Source organism: Nanorana parkeri, unplaced genomic scaffold, assembly GCF_000935625.1.
Source record: "Nanorana parkeri isolate BGI_ZX_2015 unplaced genomic scaffold, ASM93562v1 scaffold881, whole genome shotgun sequence".
NCBI classification, from domain to species: Eukaryota; Metazoa; Chordata; class Amphibia; order Anura; family Dicroglossidae; genus Nanorana; species Nanorana parkeri.
The window spans coordinates 238850-256180 of record NW_017307149.1 but is presented as its reverse complement, the minus strand read 5'-3'; the positions used below and the strand labels follow the sequence as shown (position 1 = coordinate 256180).

The following is a 17331-nucleotide window of genomic DNA, read 5'->3' as shown; positions in this document are numbered from 1 at the left end:
TTTCTTCAACTGTAGAGGAACTATAAGATCCCTGTGTCTGCAATTGAATGTTAGGAATTGAATTGTAGTTCCTAAACAGATAAAAAGAATATGGGTTCCTTAACCCTGATTTTAAATAAAATAAAAAAAGGAAAATCCTTCTAATACACACACACAAACATCCTGTTTTACTAGATGACGATGACCGGCAGATGATAACTGCAGTGTGCCTTTTCCTTAAAATATTTTTGATTGAATATGGCAGTATGTACAAGATCGGCATATTTCATTCCAAAGCATTCGTTTTATTCTTTGCTAAGATGCATTTAGACCTATTTCTACAGACTACTTTTCTATAAAATGTTAGTTGCATACAAACGTCTTATCATGCAGTTACAAATCCGATGTTGGAGATTCAGCTGCATTCTGGGATCCAGATTTTGTTCCCTAATTTATAATGTGTCCCTAAATCAGATGTGAACTACATACATACAAAAGTCTAAGTGAAATGCACCTTTCTGAATGACCTTACATGCTTTATGAAAACAAACGTGTGTTTGTAACCCGGGTGTTTGTTTTTCATTGCAATTTTAGAGTTTCTGAAGATATACAGTATATACTATATATACTATGTATTGAATGTATCCAGAAGTATTTGCCACATGCCGTTTTTGTCTTGATAAACTACTATGTAGTCTGGCAGTTTTGGGCCCTATAGCAGTCAAATGGTTTGCTATGACTATAATCACACGCTTGTATTTCTCCAAACAAGAAAATGTTTTCAATTTGAATACTGGCGGATTTGTATGAACACGGTTTTGTTTTGGTTTTTTTGTGGTTTATCTGATCATTGTCTCCTCTAACCAATCAGATGTTCCTGTCCTGATGGGTTTGAAGGCCCCACATGTGCAGTAAACAGAGATGAATGCAAGTACAGTGACTGTGATAATGGCGCCACTTGTGTGGATGGAATAAACACCTATACTTGCCTGTGTCCAGCACAGTACACAGGTATGTTGATATACATATTTCCATCTATTTTTGTTATGTTCAGCTAGTGATCCTAAATAAGTGGCTGTCTCTCATCTATATTATGTTGCCGGTAACAGCTTTCAACAGGTGCTTAGCTTTTAAAAAAAAAAAATGTAACACTTGGTGCCTTAGGCGCTGTTTCAGTAGGCTTTCTCTTCATGTTCAGAACTGTATCTCTCCCCAAAGAATCGATGCAAAAGCAGCTTGAAGCAAGTTCATGCAGTTTTAAGCCCTCGTTCACACCTGACCGTTTTGTAGCGCGTTCTACGCTCGACGAACGCTCTACAAAACGGTCAAAAATATAAATTGCATTGTAGTCAATGGTCTCGTTCCCACCTTGCCGTCTTTCCGCCCGTCCCTAATGCCCTACAAAACGGCCCACGCCTGAAAAGGTCCAGGTACTACTTTGGGCCGTTTTGTAGGGCGTTTTCCATTGGGATACAGCCAAGTAGCCTTCGGAATCGCGCAACGGTCGAGCGACTTTTTTACTGCGAATCGCGGTAAAAAAACCGTGCGACAGATGCGCATATGCAATACGCCTAGGTGTGAACCAGGCCTTAAGGAGGTCAGATGTACCTGCCAGAGATCTCATACTGATGCCAAACGCAAGTGGAATGCACCTGAAAGCTTTACCCATCAACACAAGACCCTAAAAATTTTGCTTAGCCAAACTCCGGGAAAAGAAAATGATAATTTACACATCACACTGGGCATGTAAATGATATACTGTATGTTATGTGTGAAGGGCTGCTGCAAGGTATTATTTTACCTTGCTGTATGCCCGTTACTCTCGGCTTCTGTGTGCTGCGGGGAGTGAGGGATGTGACTCGAGCAGTGAATTGCTTCAGTTGCATCTCCAACCCACTCCCCACTACTTGCCCATTCACAAAAGGCCAAAGAATTCAAGACACTTTGTGATTGGAGGAGAGGAGGGGCGGGTATGTGACATCATCTCTCCTCCTCCAGTCACAGATCACCTTGTATTCTTGGAGTTGTAGATGTGTATACAATCATTTATCTGTACCCTCATTGTATATATAAAAAGGAAAACAAAAACACTCTTTCACCCGTCTGCTTCATTCCATTTTCTCTCATGACAGGGGAATACTGTGAACAGTTGGTGGACTTTTGTTCTGCAGAGCTCAATCCATGTCATCCCAATTCCAAATGCGTCACGACTGCAGAAGGTCCAAAGTAAGTGCGCCTTTTTGTTTTTGGCTGTAAATATATAAACAAGACTGGATTGCCCCCTCTGTAGTCTTATATTAACCCTTTTCTGACGATAAATAACTCATTCTGCCCTCCCACGACTGTTACGCAAGTGACCAACTTCCAAACCACCAGCTGCCAGCCTTCTATTGGGATAAAGTATACGTTTGTAATGTAACTGAGACATGAAGCATATATTGCTTTTAAAAAATGCATTCTGGACTATGAAATTGGGGGAGGGGCCTCTTAACACAATCTGTCCTGTTCAGTAAAGAAGAAAGTTTAGTATCCAATAGCAATTCATCATATACTGCATTTTCCTCAATAAAATAAAATATGGTTGGCTGCTGTTATATGCTACATTGTGGAAATCATCATAGCTCTGTACAGTGTCACTGCAAATGCAAGAACTACTCTCAGTGGTCTCCTTGACTTGTCTCATAGATGTGAATGTGCACCAGGCTATGGAGGGGAAAACTGCAGCCTCAATCATGACGACTGCCAGGACCACCGCTGCCAGAACAATGCCAAGTGTGTGGATGAGGTGAACGGCTACTCCTGTCAGTGCACAGAGGGATACAGGTAAGAGCACAAGTCTAAGGCCTAGTAATTATCTTCTCCTACAGAGGAATGGAATGGACTTACTTAACCAGTTACGCTCCAGAGCCATTTTCACATTTCAGTTACTGTATGGGTTGATTAACCGCCTCCCGGCTGGCCGTTATAGCAAAACGGCCGGCCGGGAGCTTCCTGGATGTAACAGGCCGTGTATATATACGGCATAGGGGGGTATCTTAGTCCCCTATGTGATAACAATAAAGTTAATAAAAAAAATAAAAAAATAGGAAAACAAATTAGTCACACATGAAAAAGAATTTAAAAAAAACACAAAAATGTTTTTGAAGTCCCCACCCATACATGCACGCGGGCAAACATTCAGGTTCGCATACGTGCAAAAACCGATTGCGCCCATTACGCGGCACATGTTACATATTGCTGCGAACGCCGCAGTGAGAGCAATAATTCTAGGGCCAATAATCACTGCCAACACTAAACTGATGAAAGCTTTTAAAGCGTCGCCTATGGTCAATTTTATTTTCAGCGCCTTGGCTTTTCATCACAAACCCAAGATTATACTTTTGTTACAAAGTTATTTTGAACACTTATGCTGCAAAACTATATGAACAAAGCACAATAATTTCCATACCAACAGTATAACAACTAGATAGGGAGAGAATAGAGTCAATTTGGGATAATTAAGGATTGCATAGTGGTACAAAAACAAATCTGTATATATATCCCCATCTTCAGCAATTCCTGTGTGTAATTCATACTCCTGAGAGATGCAGCTAACTCTAATTGATCTATTTTTCTAACATTAATCTATTCCGCTGGAACACCCATTACAGTGGTCAGTACTGAAAGAGCTGCTGACAGCAGCCCTGCTACACAAACCCCCCGACCAGTTTGGTTATTAAGCTGACAGCAGGTGTGCAACCAGAGGAAAAAAAGGAACCTAGGATGCTGTTCTTGGTTCTTCCAACAATCAAAGTTTTTAGTAAAGACTATGTTTAAGGCCTTCAGTACAAAAGCTCAGCATTCGCCAAATCGCTCAGGACAGACGGGCAGATAATGGGAATTGTGTCAGATTGGGCACATGGGCTTCACCTGCTAGTTTGTTTCGGAAGGTGCTTCCACCACAGCTGTCATCCTTATTCTTGCCTCACTATTCAGTGAGTCATTGACCCAGAAGTAGCATCTGCATGTTAGGTGAGCTGATGGGCAGTTGATGTTCATTTGTTGGTTTCAGGTTAATGGCTGATCCATTACAAAAAGAACAAAAACATTAATAAAATAAAAAAAAGAAGTATAAATAAAGAAACGCATGGAATGTGGCCTGCAGCTTTCAGTCCGCATCTTATGTGGAATGCCCACTTTGCATCAAACACCAAATGTACAGAGTCTGAGGCCTAGTCTCTAGTCCTCTGTACCTCCATATTTTATTTCCTGTTACCAAAGCACAGCACAGAATCTGTATGACGGGGGTAAGGCAAACCAGCCCTCCAGCTGTGGTGAAACCACAAATCCCATTAGGTATTGCAAGACTCCGACAGCCACAGGCATGACATCGAGAAGCAGATGCCTCATGGTATTTGTAGTTTCACCACAGCTGGAGGGCCAACGTTTGGCTACCCCTGCTGTAGAAGATTAAGCTGCCATTCACAACTCTGAATTTTACATTTACTGCATTTTTGATATAGTTCCATCTATCTCTGAATGTAATTATTGTCCCATGACATGTGTTGTACCATGACATTAAAGTTTTGTATGTAACACATAAGGAATGGGCTGCCTTTCTAGCCCTCGTTTTTACAGAGTACCACTTTCTCCAAAAACTGCTGTTGCATTTATATAGTTCACCTGTGAAAATGCTTTATCACATGCGTGGGGAGTACGGCAGCTAAAATGTTAAATGATTTGAATCGCCACCGATTCTCTAACATTAGCTATATAAGGAGACTTAGGGGAATTCATCGGCAGCATTACTTGTTTACAAGACTATTCTGGGCTAAAATCCCATTGACTCAAATCCTCTTACCTTCTGATCAAGCTTAGCATAGAGAGGAGGAAAGTTGAAGTGTCAGTGTGTGATGTCACGGCATGTGGGTTTTCATCTATGGTGACCAAAAGCCAAAACCAAATACACTTCACATAATTTACTGAAGTAAAAAATTAGGGATTATGCTGGTATTACCTTATGAGATATCTCATTTCAAGTACAATATCAATGAAAGATCTGATTCGCTGCTGTAGGCAACATCCACTATTTCAGATTATTAACCGAGACATTAAAAAACGATTAATTTTGTTTTAGATGGTGCATGATAATGGCGGGTTATGTAAAATACAGCTCTCTAGATTCAACACTGTAACCCTGCCTTTGTTACTCCATGCCAAAATGTGACTTACTACGGCTTCCTTTGCTGCAGAGAGCAGCACTGGGTTTCACTATACTGTGCAGTGCTGGGGTGGGTTCTATACATTACAGCATGGGAACAGAGAAGCATATTGGCCGAAAATGGCACTTTTGGCATAATGACGAAAGTGCCATTTTCTGGCCTATACAGCGGTGCATCCGTTCTTTCTCTTCTCCCCGCTGGGCGCTGCTCTGTGTCCCAGCTGGGAGGAGAGAAACTGTCACAGGCTGCCGAGCGCTGTGAGCTGCTGGTGTCTCCTCCCTGCACCGTTCAGCCTTCACAGATCAGGAGAGTAGTGTGGGCGGAGACAGTCAGCGCTGTCACAGGAGGCTGAGCTCTCCTCCTGCACCGCTACAAAAAAAAAAAAAAGAAGCATCTTATTTTGGTGCCCAACCCCCTGTTTACAGGGCATATAACCTATGAATAGTAAAATAGACTCTTCTTAATTGTGTATTAGGAAATCTTGTATACTGTTTGTGATGCTTCAAATCACCAACAACTAAAAAAATTTGTGTGTGTGTTTACTTCCAGCGGTCAGCTCTGTGAAATGCCATCGCAATCCTCCACTTTGACCAATCCATGTAAGTTAGCAGACTGCCAGAATGGAGCCAACTGCATTGACCTGGGTAACAGTGCTGTGTGTCAGTGTCTTCCTGGGTTTGGCGGAACCCGGTGTGAAAAGCTGTTGAGTGTAAACTTTGTGGACAGAGACACATATCTGCAATTCACAGACCTCCAGAACTGGCCGCGGGCAAATATCACACTTCAGGTAAGTGTAAATAAAAACGATGAAATGCAGCCGGAACTATCAACGTGACGGCTCTTTTAGTATGCAAATCTTACCGTGTGATATATAGATTCATGTAATCCTGTGTAACCTACAGTAAATATTATCAAGTCTGCCAACATTCCTAATGTAAGATGTCAGCCAACTAGGCTCTGCTTCAGTACACAGTGCTGTCCTCCCAACACTGAAAACATGCTTACAGGGAGGAAAAACAGAGAGATGACTCCATCAGTGTGCTGCTGCTCCTTCACTGTCCAGTCAGCAGGTGGTGGTTGTGACCAAACTGTGCGGCTACTTAAGTGAAGGTCAAGATCCTACCTATGCTGTTGGCAGAGGTATCTGGATTACAAGACTGGCTGAACAGATTTACACATTTTTTGACAAGACAGCTCAGATGTCTGTATTTAAACTGTGGCTGCTATCAGCTTTAATGTAGAAAACAGAATTCCGGGCAAACATTCATACACACAGTGAAGATTCATATATGTAAACTGATATTTGACAAAGGATTTGTTGCCTGTTCATTTAGTCTTATGATTCAGACACCCCTATATAGCCAGTCAGGTAACAAATAGGGGTAGGTATTGCCTACCCCTGAAAAAGGCTCTATGCTGACCCTCTCCTCACTACATACTTCATGTAGCTGCCAGGGAAGCTTCCACATGGGAATACTATAGAGCATAGGGTAGGCAACCTCAGCACTCCAGCTGTTGTAAAACTACAAATGATTCCTCTGCCTCTCAGTCATGCCTGTGCCTTGCAATGCCTCATGGGAGTTCCACAACATCTGAGGGCCAAAGTTGCCTACTCCTGCTAAAGAGTATGACAGCTATGAGGCTGCTGATACCACATCCAAGATGGCGGCACTCAGCAGTCCTCTCAGGGCTTTTGGACATTTTCACAAGGGATGATGGGTTACACCAAACCACGGTCCTGTGCACTGTCATACGTAATATCACAAATGAACCTTTTTTTTTAAATTTAATAAATAAAAATAACTTAACAGACATTAATATTTAGCCGTTTAGGCCACCTTTACATCAGGTTACCAATCCTACTCCACAGATCAGAGTGTAGCTGTGCTCCTTTCAATAGATTATCCATTCTTAATGCCGTTCAGGAAAGGTTTATAGTCAGTCCTTAAAAATATAAAATAATTGCAATGTGTTACCACTTCAAAGTTTCAGTGTTTCTAGGTGTGAACCATTAAGAGGCTCAGTAATTCATAACATTAATATGATAATCCATACTAATAATGCGATGTGATAAAAAGGACATATTCAAACTTGCACATCCTGTGAATCAGTGGAGCATGTCAGAATTACCAAATCACATTATTTTTTGAAAGTAGAAAATGGCAGACTTGCAGTCAGATAAAATTCATATATATAGGCTCGGCATTCGGAGGCACCACTAAGGAGGAAGCGGCTTGCATACTTAATATAATTAACATATGGCTGCTCTATGTAGATATTGCACTAAAAGTTGCACAGATCCCTTCCTAATCAGTGCGTGTGAAAGGGGCCTAAGAAGGTCTGCCATGATAAAAATATGGAAGCCGACTTAATTGATAACATTCTAGTGGCCTCTAGGATGCACAGTTCTGAATCAACTATGCACATCTTGAGTACCGACTTCATATTTTACATACTTGTTCCAGGACAGTGATTAAAAATATTGAGACCAGTGACAGCAAAGCAACGAGCATTTGCTAAAAGGGGGTTAAAAGGACTATAGTTCCTTGAAATGTATAAGTCCCATGCAGTCTGCTAAAGTATAAAATGTAGACCCCCCCCACTCACCATAATGCAGTAAAAACCTGACTTGAATATTTGTTTCCAACACACAGATGGGTCTTGTCTTTGTATATTGGTGCACAGCAAAGCACATGTGTTTGAACGGTATGTTTGGGTGGCCTTTAAAATGAATGGCAACGCCATGCCAATTCTGCATTGTGGTAACAGTTTACCGAGTGTCACCATACAAACAAGGGAGGCCTTCCCTACCGGTTTTGCTCAGCATTAGGAAGATGAGACTTCTTCCACAAACAGCTGAAAACATCCCCACTGTTCCGTTGTTATTATTAAACACCGCAGGCCATGCGGTGCAGCCTTTATGAAGAAGCCCGTCAGTGTCTCTCTACTGTGATATAAAGAAAGCAGAGTATTTGGATAGATTTGGTTTGGGAATACAGAGACTGTGGTATGTGTTTGGCTATGTGAAGTCACACCTCAATATAGAAGAATAGAGATTATTTTCAAGGTAATCATTTCTATATTGTGATTTGTTTTTGACTTGGCGCAGGTATCCACAGATGAAGACAATGGAATTCTGCTGTACAATGGAGACCGCGACCACATGGCAGTAGAATTATATCAAGGTCATGTTAGAGTGAGCTATGACCCCGGCAGTTTCCCCAGCTCTGCCATCTACAGGTAATGAGAAATCCTAAAATTCTTAAACCTGAGAGGATCTTAGAACAAATCTGCTAATACAAAATGACATGGATAGCACACCTCGGACAGAGGCTGCCGTTCTCCGACTCCTAAATGCATGATCGTTCCAAGGCATTCATGACACTTACAATGGGCTCAGTGTAACTGCCCTGGAACCAGCATTAAAGGGTTATTACACCCTCACATTTTTTTTGCGTATATATAATGCTAGCAAGCAGTAGATATATGCCAAAAACTTGGAAAAAAACCAAACCTTTTGAAACAGGTTTAAACTTACTTCGTCGCGTGCTCACGTCCGAACATCTGAAGAGTCTCGGGCGGCCGGAAAGGATCTTGGGGCGGACCATTGCGCAGTTCAGATGTTCGGCTGGGAAACGAGGAGAGACACAAGGTAAGTCTATGCAGCAGCATGCACCCTCACAGACTCCGTGGGACATGAGAGAAGAGGAGGACAGAAGAGTCAGCGCTGGATCGGAGACCCGCACCAGCACTGGAGGGACAGCTGAAAAGGACAGGAAAGAAGATGATCGGATTAAGTGGCATCATTTAAGGTAAGTCCTGACACTAAGACTGGGGTGGAGGGAAAAAAAAATATTTTCATATCACTTTAACCTAGGAGTCAGAGAATGACAGCACTGAACTGAAGCTTCTCACACAGGTTATTTTGTTTTCGGTCTAAACCCCTGTACAAAAATACAACTTTTTTTTAAACGTTTTCTGACCTGCATGGCATCACTGTAATAATATTGTTACCTGATCTGTTCAGACTTTGAGCACTGTGGTGCGTTTTACATGTAATTTGGCTTTTTGTGAGAGGGATTAGAGGGGACACCTTACACCTACAATTTGTGCCGTTATGGCAGGAAGGGTGACAGTTGTTCAGACAGCTTTATGTGTTCACACCAGCAGAAAAATCACTGATCCACAATGGTGTAAATAACACGCCTAAAAAAAAAAAATCTCAAATTCTGTCTCCTGCTTCTGTGGAGCCCCATGAATAATGACTGTACATGTTTGGGGGATGCCAGTAAATTAGTAAGAATGAGATCCACACCGAAATTACATCTGCCCGTCTCTGTGATCCGATGCTGATACCATTGTTTGTTGGGGCATTCGTAAAGGCTGGGTCATCGGCAGATGGAACGCTGTCCCATATGCCCACACAGTGGCTGCTTAATTTTGGAATTAGCAGACCATTCTTCAAAATCCCCCAGAGAGTCATTACTGCTTGAATAGAGGTATAATGAGGATGTTTATTCCATGTCTTCTTTTATTCAGTGCAGAGACGATCAACGATGGCCAGTTCCACACTGTAGAGCTAGTTACCTTTGACCAGATGGTGAATCTGTCTATAGACGGTGGGGCGCCCATGACAATGGACAATTTTGGGAAACACTATACCCTCAATAGTGAAACTCCGCTGTATGTAGGAGGTAAGGTTTACCAAAAAAAAGCATATAACGCAATTAAATGTCACCAGAGGAAATTAGAAATTTATTGTTTAATTATGACAAAAACAATCTTATCAATTCATGTGGTGCAACAAAACCACATCATGACATCCAGAGGCTGGCAGACCCTGCTAGAACTTACCACCACTCGGCTGTTACTATTACATATTGCCCTAAGAAAACATACAATTCATCTCATATTTGTATCATTTAAATCTATAAAATTAATCCAGAGACCACAGCAATGGCACCCCCAGTGGTCAGAGTAGGTAAAGCGCCCAGTTTCATCAGAAAACACATTTGTAAAACCATTCCCTAGGGACTTGGATATTTTCATTTTACAATTAAATCGTTATATATTAAGCATTACAAAAATGGCCGATTTAAAATCTAGAGGAGGTTATGCCCAGAGCATCCAAAAAATAAGTAAAAGTAAATAAAAATGTACTTGCCATAAAATATTTTTCTTGGAGTCCATTGAGGGACACAGGAAGTCCGGAATTTAGTTTTGTCAGCAAGCAGAAGGGTGGAACCTCTCTTCCTCAATGGACTTAAAGAAAAGGTTTTCATGACCAGTACAAAAATCTTACTTCTTTATCATCTATTGAGGGACACAGGAATTCAGAAACAATTGGTATAACCAAAAGCAGTCCAACGGAGGGGAGACTGACAGATCTAAGAAAGAACCAGGCGCTGTATGCAACAACTTAGAAACACTAAAATCTGAATTTGAACTAGAAGTGAAGTTCCCTACAGAGCAAGGGAACTGCTATCGACCCACGGGAGGTCACAGAGGATTAAACTTATGCTTAGATCAAGACGAGACTCTGTGCCAAAGGGATTGATTACCTTGAAGGACACTGAGCCTCCTGCACCAGTAGAAGCTGTGGGCAAGGCGACAGGTGGAGCAACTAATCTTCCTGAATGGGAAGACCTGAGCAACAACAAGAACGGTCCACAGTGTACAACCAGGTGGACTAAGGATGACAACCGGCCCTAGCTCTTCCCTATGCGATGTGGTCACTAGAACTTGACAGGGACATGGGATTACAAGTCCTCTGACAGGCCTTGATTCAGAGAAGCGTTCCCCAGTCATTGAGCGAGGGGTAGGAACCTTAGCCAGAGAGCTAAGAATGATCTCCTAACTTAGTATAGGAGCAGGGAAGTTATTTTTATGAACTTTCCCTAGAGGATAGAACCCAGCCACAGTAGGAGGGCCTGGCTCCCAAAAAAACAGATCCCATAAAGGCCCCTGCACACATTATCTCCCACAGGGAGAGTCTACAGCAGGGATGCATCGTGAGTTGTCTGATGAAAAAGGGAACACAGAGCCTTCCAGCAATGGTTTTTCCCTGATGTGCAGGAGATTCAGCACAGATTTGTCTCCTGGAGTCCAGGTCAAAGGTCCTAGTCACTGCAGAATCCCCTGAAGAAGCAGGCACTAACTGCTCCAGGGAACCGGAATTAGTTTCCTGATATGAGGACAGCCCAGAGGTAGGAATCCTTTTAAGATGAGGGTAAAGCACCACCCCATAGACCTTAAGAGACTAATGGTTCAAATTAGAAACCACTAGATCCTTAGGGACCTCTCCTCCTTCAGGAAGACTGAGAAGAAGAAGGTCAACAAGAGAAGGAGAGGCAATGTTAATAAGCAAACCACTCATCAAATGTTTAGGACAAAAAAACTAAAAACGTAGGCATGACGGTTGGAGACGAGATTTTAGGCGGGCTGGCCTTCAGTTTTTTCTGTTCACCAGTGTCTACATCTCCTCTAGAGAGCATCATATAGCAAAATTGTTCCAGAATTCCTAAATTCCTGTGTCCCTCATTGGACAATAATGAAAGAACATTTTCTATTCTAATCTGCACTCCAAAAATGGCAGATTGATTATCACATTATAACTACTTACCTTTCCCCAGCATTCTGGTGCATTTAACACACAGATTATTTTTAATATTAACTTGTAGCTTTTCCGTATCCAGTGATCCTTATATGTGAAGTGTGATATGGAGCCCAGACTTGCATTATCAGGTCCCTTCTGACACAGATGATAGAATGTCTCTCTTAGTGATACCTCCAGTTGGCACAGTGGAGCTCCATTACCCTACAAGGTATATACTGTCAGCTGTCAGTCACTGCAAATCCTCCCCCCTATTTTCATGTGTCACATCGGGTACACTAGATACAGAAGGGGCCAGTACAGAATAACACTTTTGTTGGCTAAAATTTGGACCCAATATGAATGTATGTGTCTTAAATATCTGTATAATAATGGCTGTGCTCAGCTCTTAGCTTTTCATGCTTTATATTTTAGGAATGCCAGTAGATGTCAACTCCGCTGCTTTCCGACTCTGGCAGATTCTTAATGGCACCAGCTTTCATGGCTGCATCCGCAACCTCTATATAAATAATGAGCTCCAGGACTTCACCAAGACTCAGATGAAGCCTGGGGTAGTTCCGGGATGTGAACCATGCAAAAAACTCTACTGCCTCCATGGTATTTGTCTACCTAATGCTGCCAATGGGCCCGTGTGCCATTGTGAGACAGGCTGGATGGGCCCACACTGTGACCAGCAGATCAGTAATGCTTGCATGGGACATAAGTAAGTGTGAAGCATTATTAAAGCTACTACAAGATATCATCTTTACCTGTACTGAATAAGTCCTTTTCCATCTCCTTGTCTTTCCTTTGTTTGTGGTTACTGATACGCTCATGTCTTCCTTGGATCCTGCACCATAAATACAAAAGAATCTGGTCATTGGTGCACGACCTATTGGTCGAAACACCTTTTTAAATCTGATCACTATTGCCATACAGTGCTCACAGCACCCTAAAATTGTTTGCTCAACACAAGCCCACCCCACTTCAAAGACCAAGCCTCATCTGCTATGAAGTGACGGCACCACCAGCTGCTCATTTTAGGGTGACTTTCAGTTTAAGTGAATGACTGAAACACACTCTCCATCTGCTGAGATAGAAGGTCCCTTATGTATGAGTGTGCCAGGCTTTGTGATCTGGGCTTTCCATGAACAGGGCTCCTGTGTGCACAGAGACCCAAGTGGTGTGTGGCATCACATGTTCATGTCACGTCCTCTACAGCAGCCAATGGCTACCCCAAATGAAGCTGCATTTCTCAGCATTACGCAAGTGGTTACATTTGATGAATGTGCAAAAGTTGTAGCATGGGAAAGCTATGCCCCTTATCATAAATCTGCACCACACAGTGGTTTCATTCAGCTATCCTTTCTCATGATGTACACTAAGGCCCCATTCACACCTGCGTGTTCCATAGATGCATGCAAAATCTGAAACAAGGCAAAACATGCAACACACTTGTGGTGCCAATCATTTCTAATGGCACCCCCAAACGCACACTGCAAAAAATACTACACAAGCTTTTTGTTTTATGCAGTTTTTGCTGCCCGTATATAAACCCATTGAAATCAATGGGGACGCGTGGCAAACGCGCCACATAAAAGTGCACGAACACATGAGAACGGGATGCTCATTCCCGCCATGCACAGGTGTGAATGGAAGTTAATCTAAACAAGAAAAGATTGTCAATTTCTATTTATATGTACATATGCCATGTAGTCACGTGTTCTTTTCTGAGTGAACAAGGATAAAAGTCTGTGCACATTGTGATATCGATTCTTCTCTCATGACAGGTGTGTACATGGGACTTGTATGCCCCTGGATGCTCTGACATACAGCTGTGTGTGCCAGGAAGGCTACAAAGGTGCTCTGTGCAACCAGCAAGCAGAACTCTATAATCCCTGCAAGAACCTTCAATGCCAGCATGGGCGATGCCAGATCTCTGATGTGGGGGAAGCCTACTGCGAATGTGACAGTGGCTACGTAGGCGACGTCTGTGATCAAGGTAAGAAGAGTTCGAATCACCTTGCACATTCATTGCTCGCATGCAGTGCACATGGTAGATCCCACTACTGTGTCTTCTATGAGTCACTAAGAACGCACCATATATACTGTACAACAGCGGTCGCTGGTTCTTCCCCCAGTGCAGGTCACAACAGCTTCAGCCTGGCTGTGTTATAATCACAACTCTGTTAGGAATTGCACTTATTGGCTGCTAGATGCGTTGGGTTTCTTTATTAAACAATATAAAGGCTCAGTATTGTGCAAACCAGTCCCAACAGACCCCAGAAATCAGCTGTTTTCTGATTGTGAAAGGGAAATAGTTTTGAGCAATAGAAACACTTTTGCAGTGGCGACAAGCCCCAAAACAGCTAGTTATTGGGATCTGAGCAAAGTTTACACTGGCATTCCTTATCATTCCACCAATGTAAGGGCTTCTGCGCACAGAAAAATGAAACGCATGTTTAAATTCACACAGATCTTTTATATTTTTTCTCTTTGATGTCATTGTGCATTACATATTAGTATTACATTGAACTAGAATCCATGCAGCAGTACTTTTTCCTTCTAGAGATTACAGAACAATGACTGGATCCAGTAAGACAGAACTTGTCGTGTATGATCTCAGTCATAACTGCCCCAGACTATACAATTTACATTCTAAATCATTTGAAATGGTATCTGAGAGATATGAAAAATGGATTGGTATGGTAACCTGTCTGTAAAAATACTATCCCCATCCATGCATCCATGCTAGTAGCCAGCACCTCTTTTCCTGTACTATGTATTTTAGGAGGGAGCGTTCCTCCGCTGTACATTCAGCTCTGCTTGCCCAAAGCGGGGCTAAATGTAGAAAACAATTACCCGCCCGGAACTGTATGTCCCGGGCATTGGGAGATAGGAATTCCACACCCCTGCTGCCCCTCTACTCTCTGCTGCCTCTCCGAGACCGGGCCTCGGTTGGCCTTGTGGGAAATCTGGCCCTGAGCGTTCCTCTTGTTTTAGTGGAACAGTGAGAGTGATCCCCATTGAAACCCAGATTAGGCTCATGTGATTTCAAGCCTGGAAATTGCTTGCAGTGATTGTGTGCCATGACAAAAAATGGCAATGTGCAAATCTCATATAGGTGGACTGGCACTAGAGCCGTGGTCCCTAGCACTAGTGCCCTGTCCTCCTTTCACCAAAAAGGATCAGCGCTGAGAGATATCCTTTTGTGGTGCACATAATGCAGAAGCACACCGTCTATGTACATAGCACACTAATAGCCGAGTCATTGGTGCTTATTGGTGTCCATTGTACAGGTTTCAGTGCATTCAACATTTAGCTAATTGTCCCATCCCACAGCAAGCCAGTCTTGTGCTCTCCTTAAAGGGGTTCTAAAGGGGTTCCTTCTGCTAGCAAGCTTTAACAGCGGTTTAAACTTACCTCGTTATCGCTGCGCGCTCACGAGACGAGAATCCGGAACTGCTTGTGCGGCCGCAAAGGATCTTGGGGCAGGCGCATGCGCAGTTCAGATTCTCGGCCGGGAGATGAGCAGAGACGCAAGGTAAGTCTATGGATGCGTGCACCCGCATGCAGACACCGTGGGATCGGAAGTGCCTGCAAGCAGAGAGGAGTCAGCGCTGGATCGGAGAGCCGCCGCACCGCTGGAGGGACAGATGACCCACTGGTGGGTCAGTGAGGAAGTGCAGGGGATCTTTCATTTCCCAGACCCCCATTTTCCATATGTAAAGAAGCAGATCTGAGGCTGCTATATTACTGGAAGCAGATTTGCCCTTTTTGTTGTCCATTAGCTCCAACTTCAGAAAAAGATACAAGAAAACCCCAGTGGGGTTTAGAAGATGGAGTTTCAAATATGGTCCAAGAAAGGGCGAGAGCTCCAGCATCTCTCAGCATTTTCTTCCATTAAGGAGCATTAATTGGCACTGGACCCAGTGAGCCGCTCCTATCTTTCTCATGAGCCTGTAACCAGAGGGGTGTTGTACTTTCATTGATAAGTGAACGTCCCTTTTGCTGCAGGATAGATGTGCTGTGGGTCTCAGTCCACTTTCACATGGGCCAACATGGGATGCAACATACTGAAACAATCCAATGCGTGAATTCTGAAATGATTGAGCTTGCTTTCTTTCCATCGCGACTGGTGAAACCTTCTATGAACAATTGTAATTGTGTGACCGTTTTCTTTTCCTCCTATAACTTGCATGGAGCTCTGCAGCTGATAGAACAGATAAACATGATGCATTTCTCTACAATGAATATCTGATGAATTGTTATGCTTCAGTGACAGATCAACTTTAATTACGTGTTCATTAGCCAGAAATGATTACCGTCTTAATAAAGAAAACAAACACAATTAACACTTTACCATTTCACACGATTTTTCTGTTTTACGCAGAGTCAGAGTGTAGAGGGGAGCCTGTCCGCGATTACTACCAGGTGCAGAGGGGATACGCCATTTGCCAAACCACCCGCGTGGTGTCCTGGGTGGAGTGCCGGGGCTCGTGCCACAACCAGGGCTGCTGCACGGGGTTAAGCATTAAGCGCAGGAAGTACACGTTCGAGTGCAGCGACGGATCCTCTTTTGTGGAAGACGTGGAGAAGCCAATCAAATGCGGCTGTTCTCGGTGTATGTAGGATCTTGATGGACTGGATTATGCTAGATCATACCACATACCGGACACACAAGAAGAGAAACAATGGACAATTACATGATGTACAACTGGACTTTGCTTCCCCATTCAGATGTGTGAACATCTTAATGTCTGTGGCATTTAAAAACACACAAAAAACAAATTCTATGTATAAACAGTACCTACAACATTGAGAGACAGGCACACATACTGACTGGTTGTATAGTGTTGTAATGTTTGGGAGAGGTATAGAAGGTATATATGTAGAGGGTAAAATGTGTAGATAGAGATTTTTTTAAGAAAACACAAAATGTATTTATACACAATGTGGATAGATTTACACGGAGTACGAAGGAAGCTTTATATTTTGTTTTTTTTTGGAGTTATAGCTTTTTTTTTTTTTTGTAACCATTGTGACAGTATTGCATTTTTTTTGTTGTTTTATATTTGTATAGCTCAGAATGTTCTACAAATATACTTTCCTGATCTATAACTTCTCATGGGAAAAGATAACGGTATAACGTAGTTGGGGGCGCCACATCGACTTCATAAAGCACTTTCTTTTGTCTGTGAAATTCAGCCGAATAATGTTTTTGTTTTTTTCATTAATTTAGAGATTTGTGTTTATGTAGCATATTATCAGCTTTCGTAAAATTTAATATATACCAGCAGCTTACATTGAAGTGGTTGTGTCACCCGTACACAGCGGAAGTAGGCGTTTTGTGGGCTGCGATGAAAGCGGTTCCATAGGCTGTGTACCCATTTGGATTTTATTGGTTCCTAGCTGAATTCTGCTTCATCCCACACAATGGCTGCCTCCATGCGTATGGACGACAGCAGCACTTTAAATGTGAGCGATATCAAACAAAAAAACTTTATCTCGTCCGTTTGAGTTTTACAAGTTTTTGTCTCTGAATGGAAGTTAGAGAGA

At 42.6% G+C, this 17331-nt stretch overlaps 1 protein-coding gene across 3 annotated transcripts in view; it reads left to right on the top strand.

Annotated features, from left to right (window-relative positions):
* The window catches only part of SLIT1 (slit guidance ligand 1), a 279649-nt gene extending 262601 nt beyond the window's left edge, over positions 1-17048 (top strand). For all 3 annotated transcript variants that reach the window (XM_018565734.1, XM_018565736.1, XM_018565735.1), the window contains 9 exons: positions 851-990; positions 2112-2205; positions 2665-2802; positions 5730-5967; positions 8290-8420; positions 9720-9874; positions 12208-12496; positions 13563-13774; positions 16166-17048. In XM_018565734.1, the coding sequence (XP_018421236.1) occupies positions 851-990; positions 2112-2205; positions 2665-2802; positions 5730-5967; positions 8290-8420; positions 9720-9874; positions 12208-12496; positions 13563-13774; positions 16166-16404 (1636 nt within the window). In that variant the 3' untranslated portion in view covers positions 16405-17048. The remainder of the gene's footprint in view (positions 1-850; positions 991-2111; positions 2206-2664; positions 2803-5729; positions 5968-8289; positions 8421-9719; positions 9875-12207; positions 12497-13562; positions 13775-16165) is intronic.
* Positions 17049-17331: the final 283 nt, after the last annotated feature.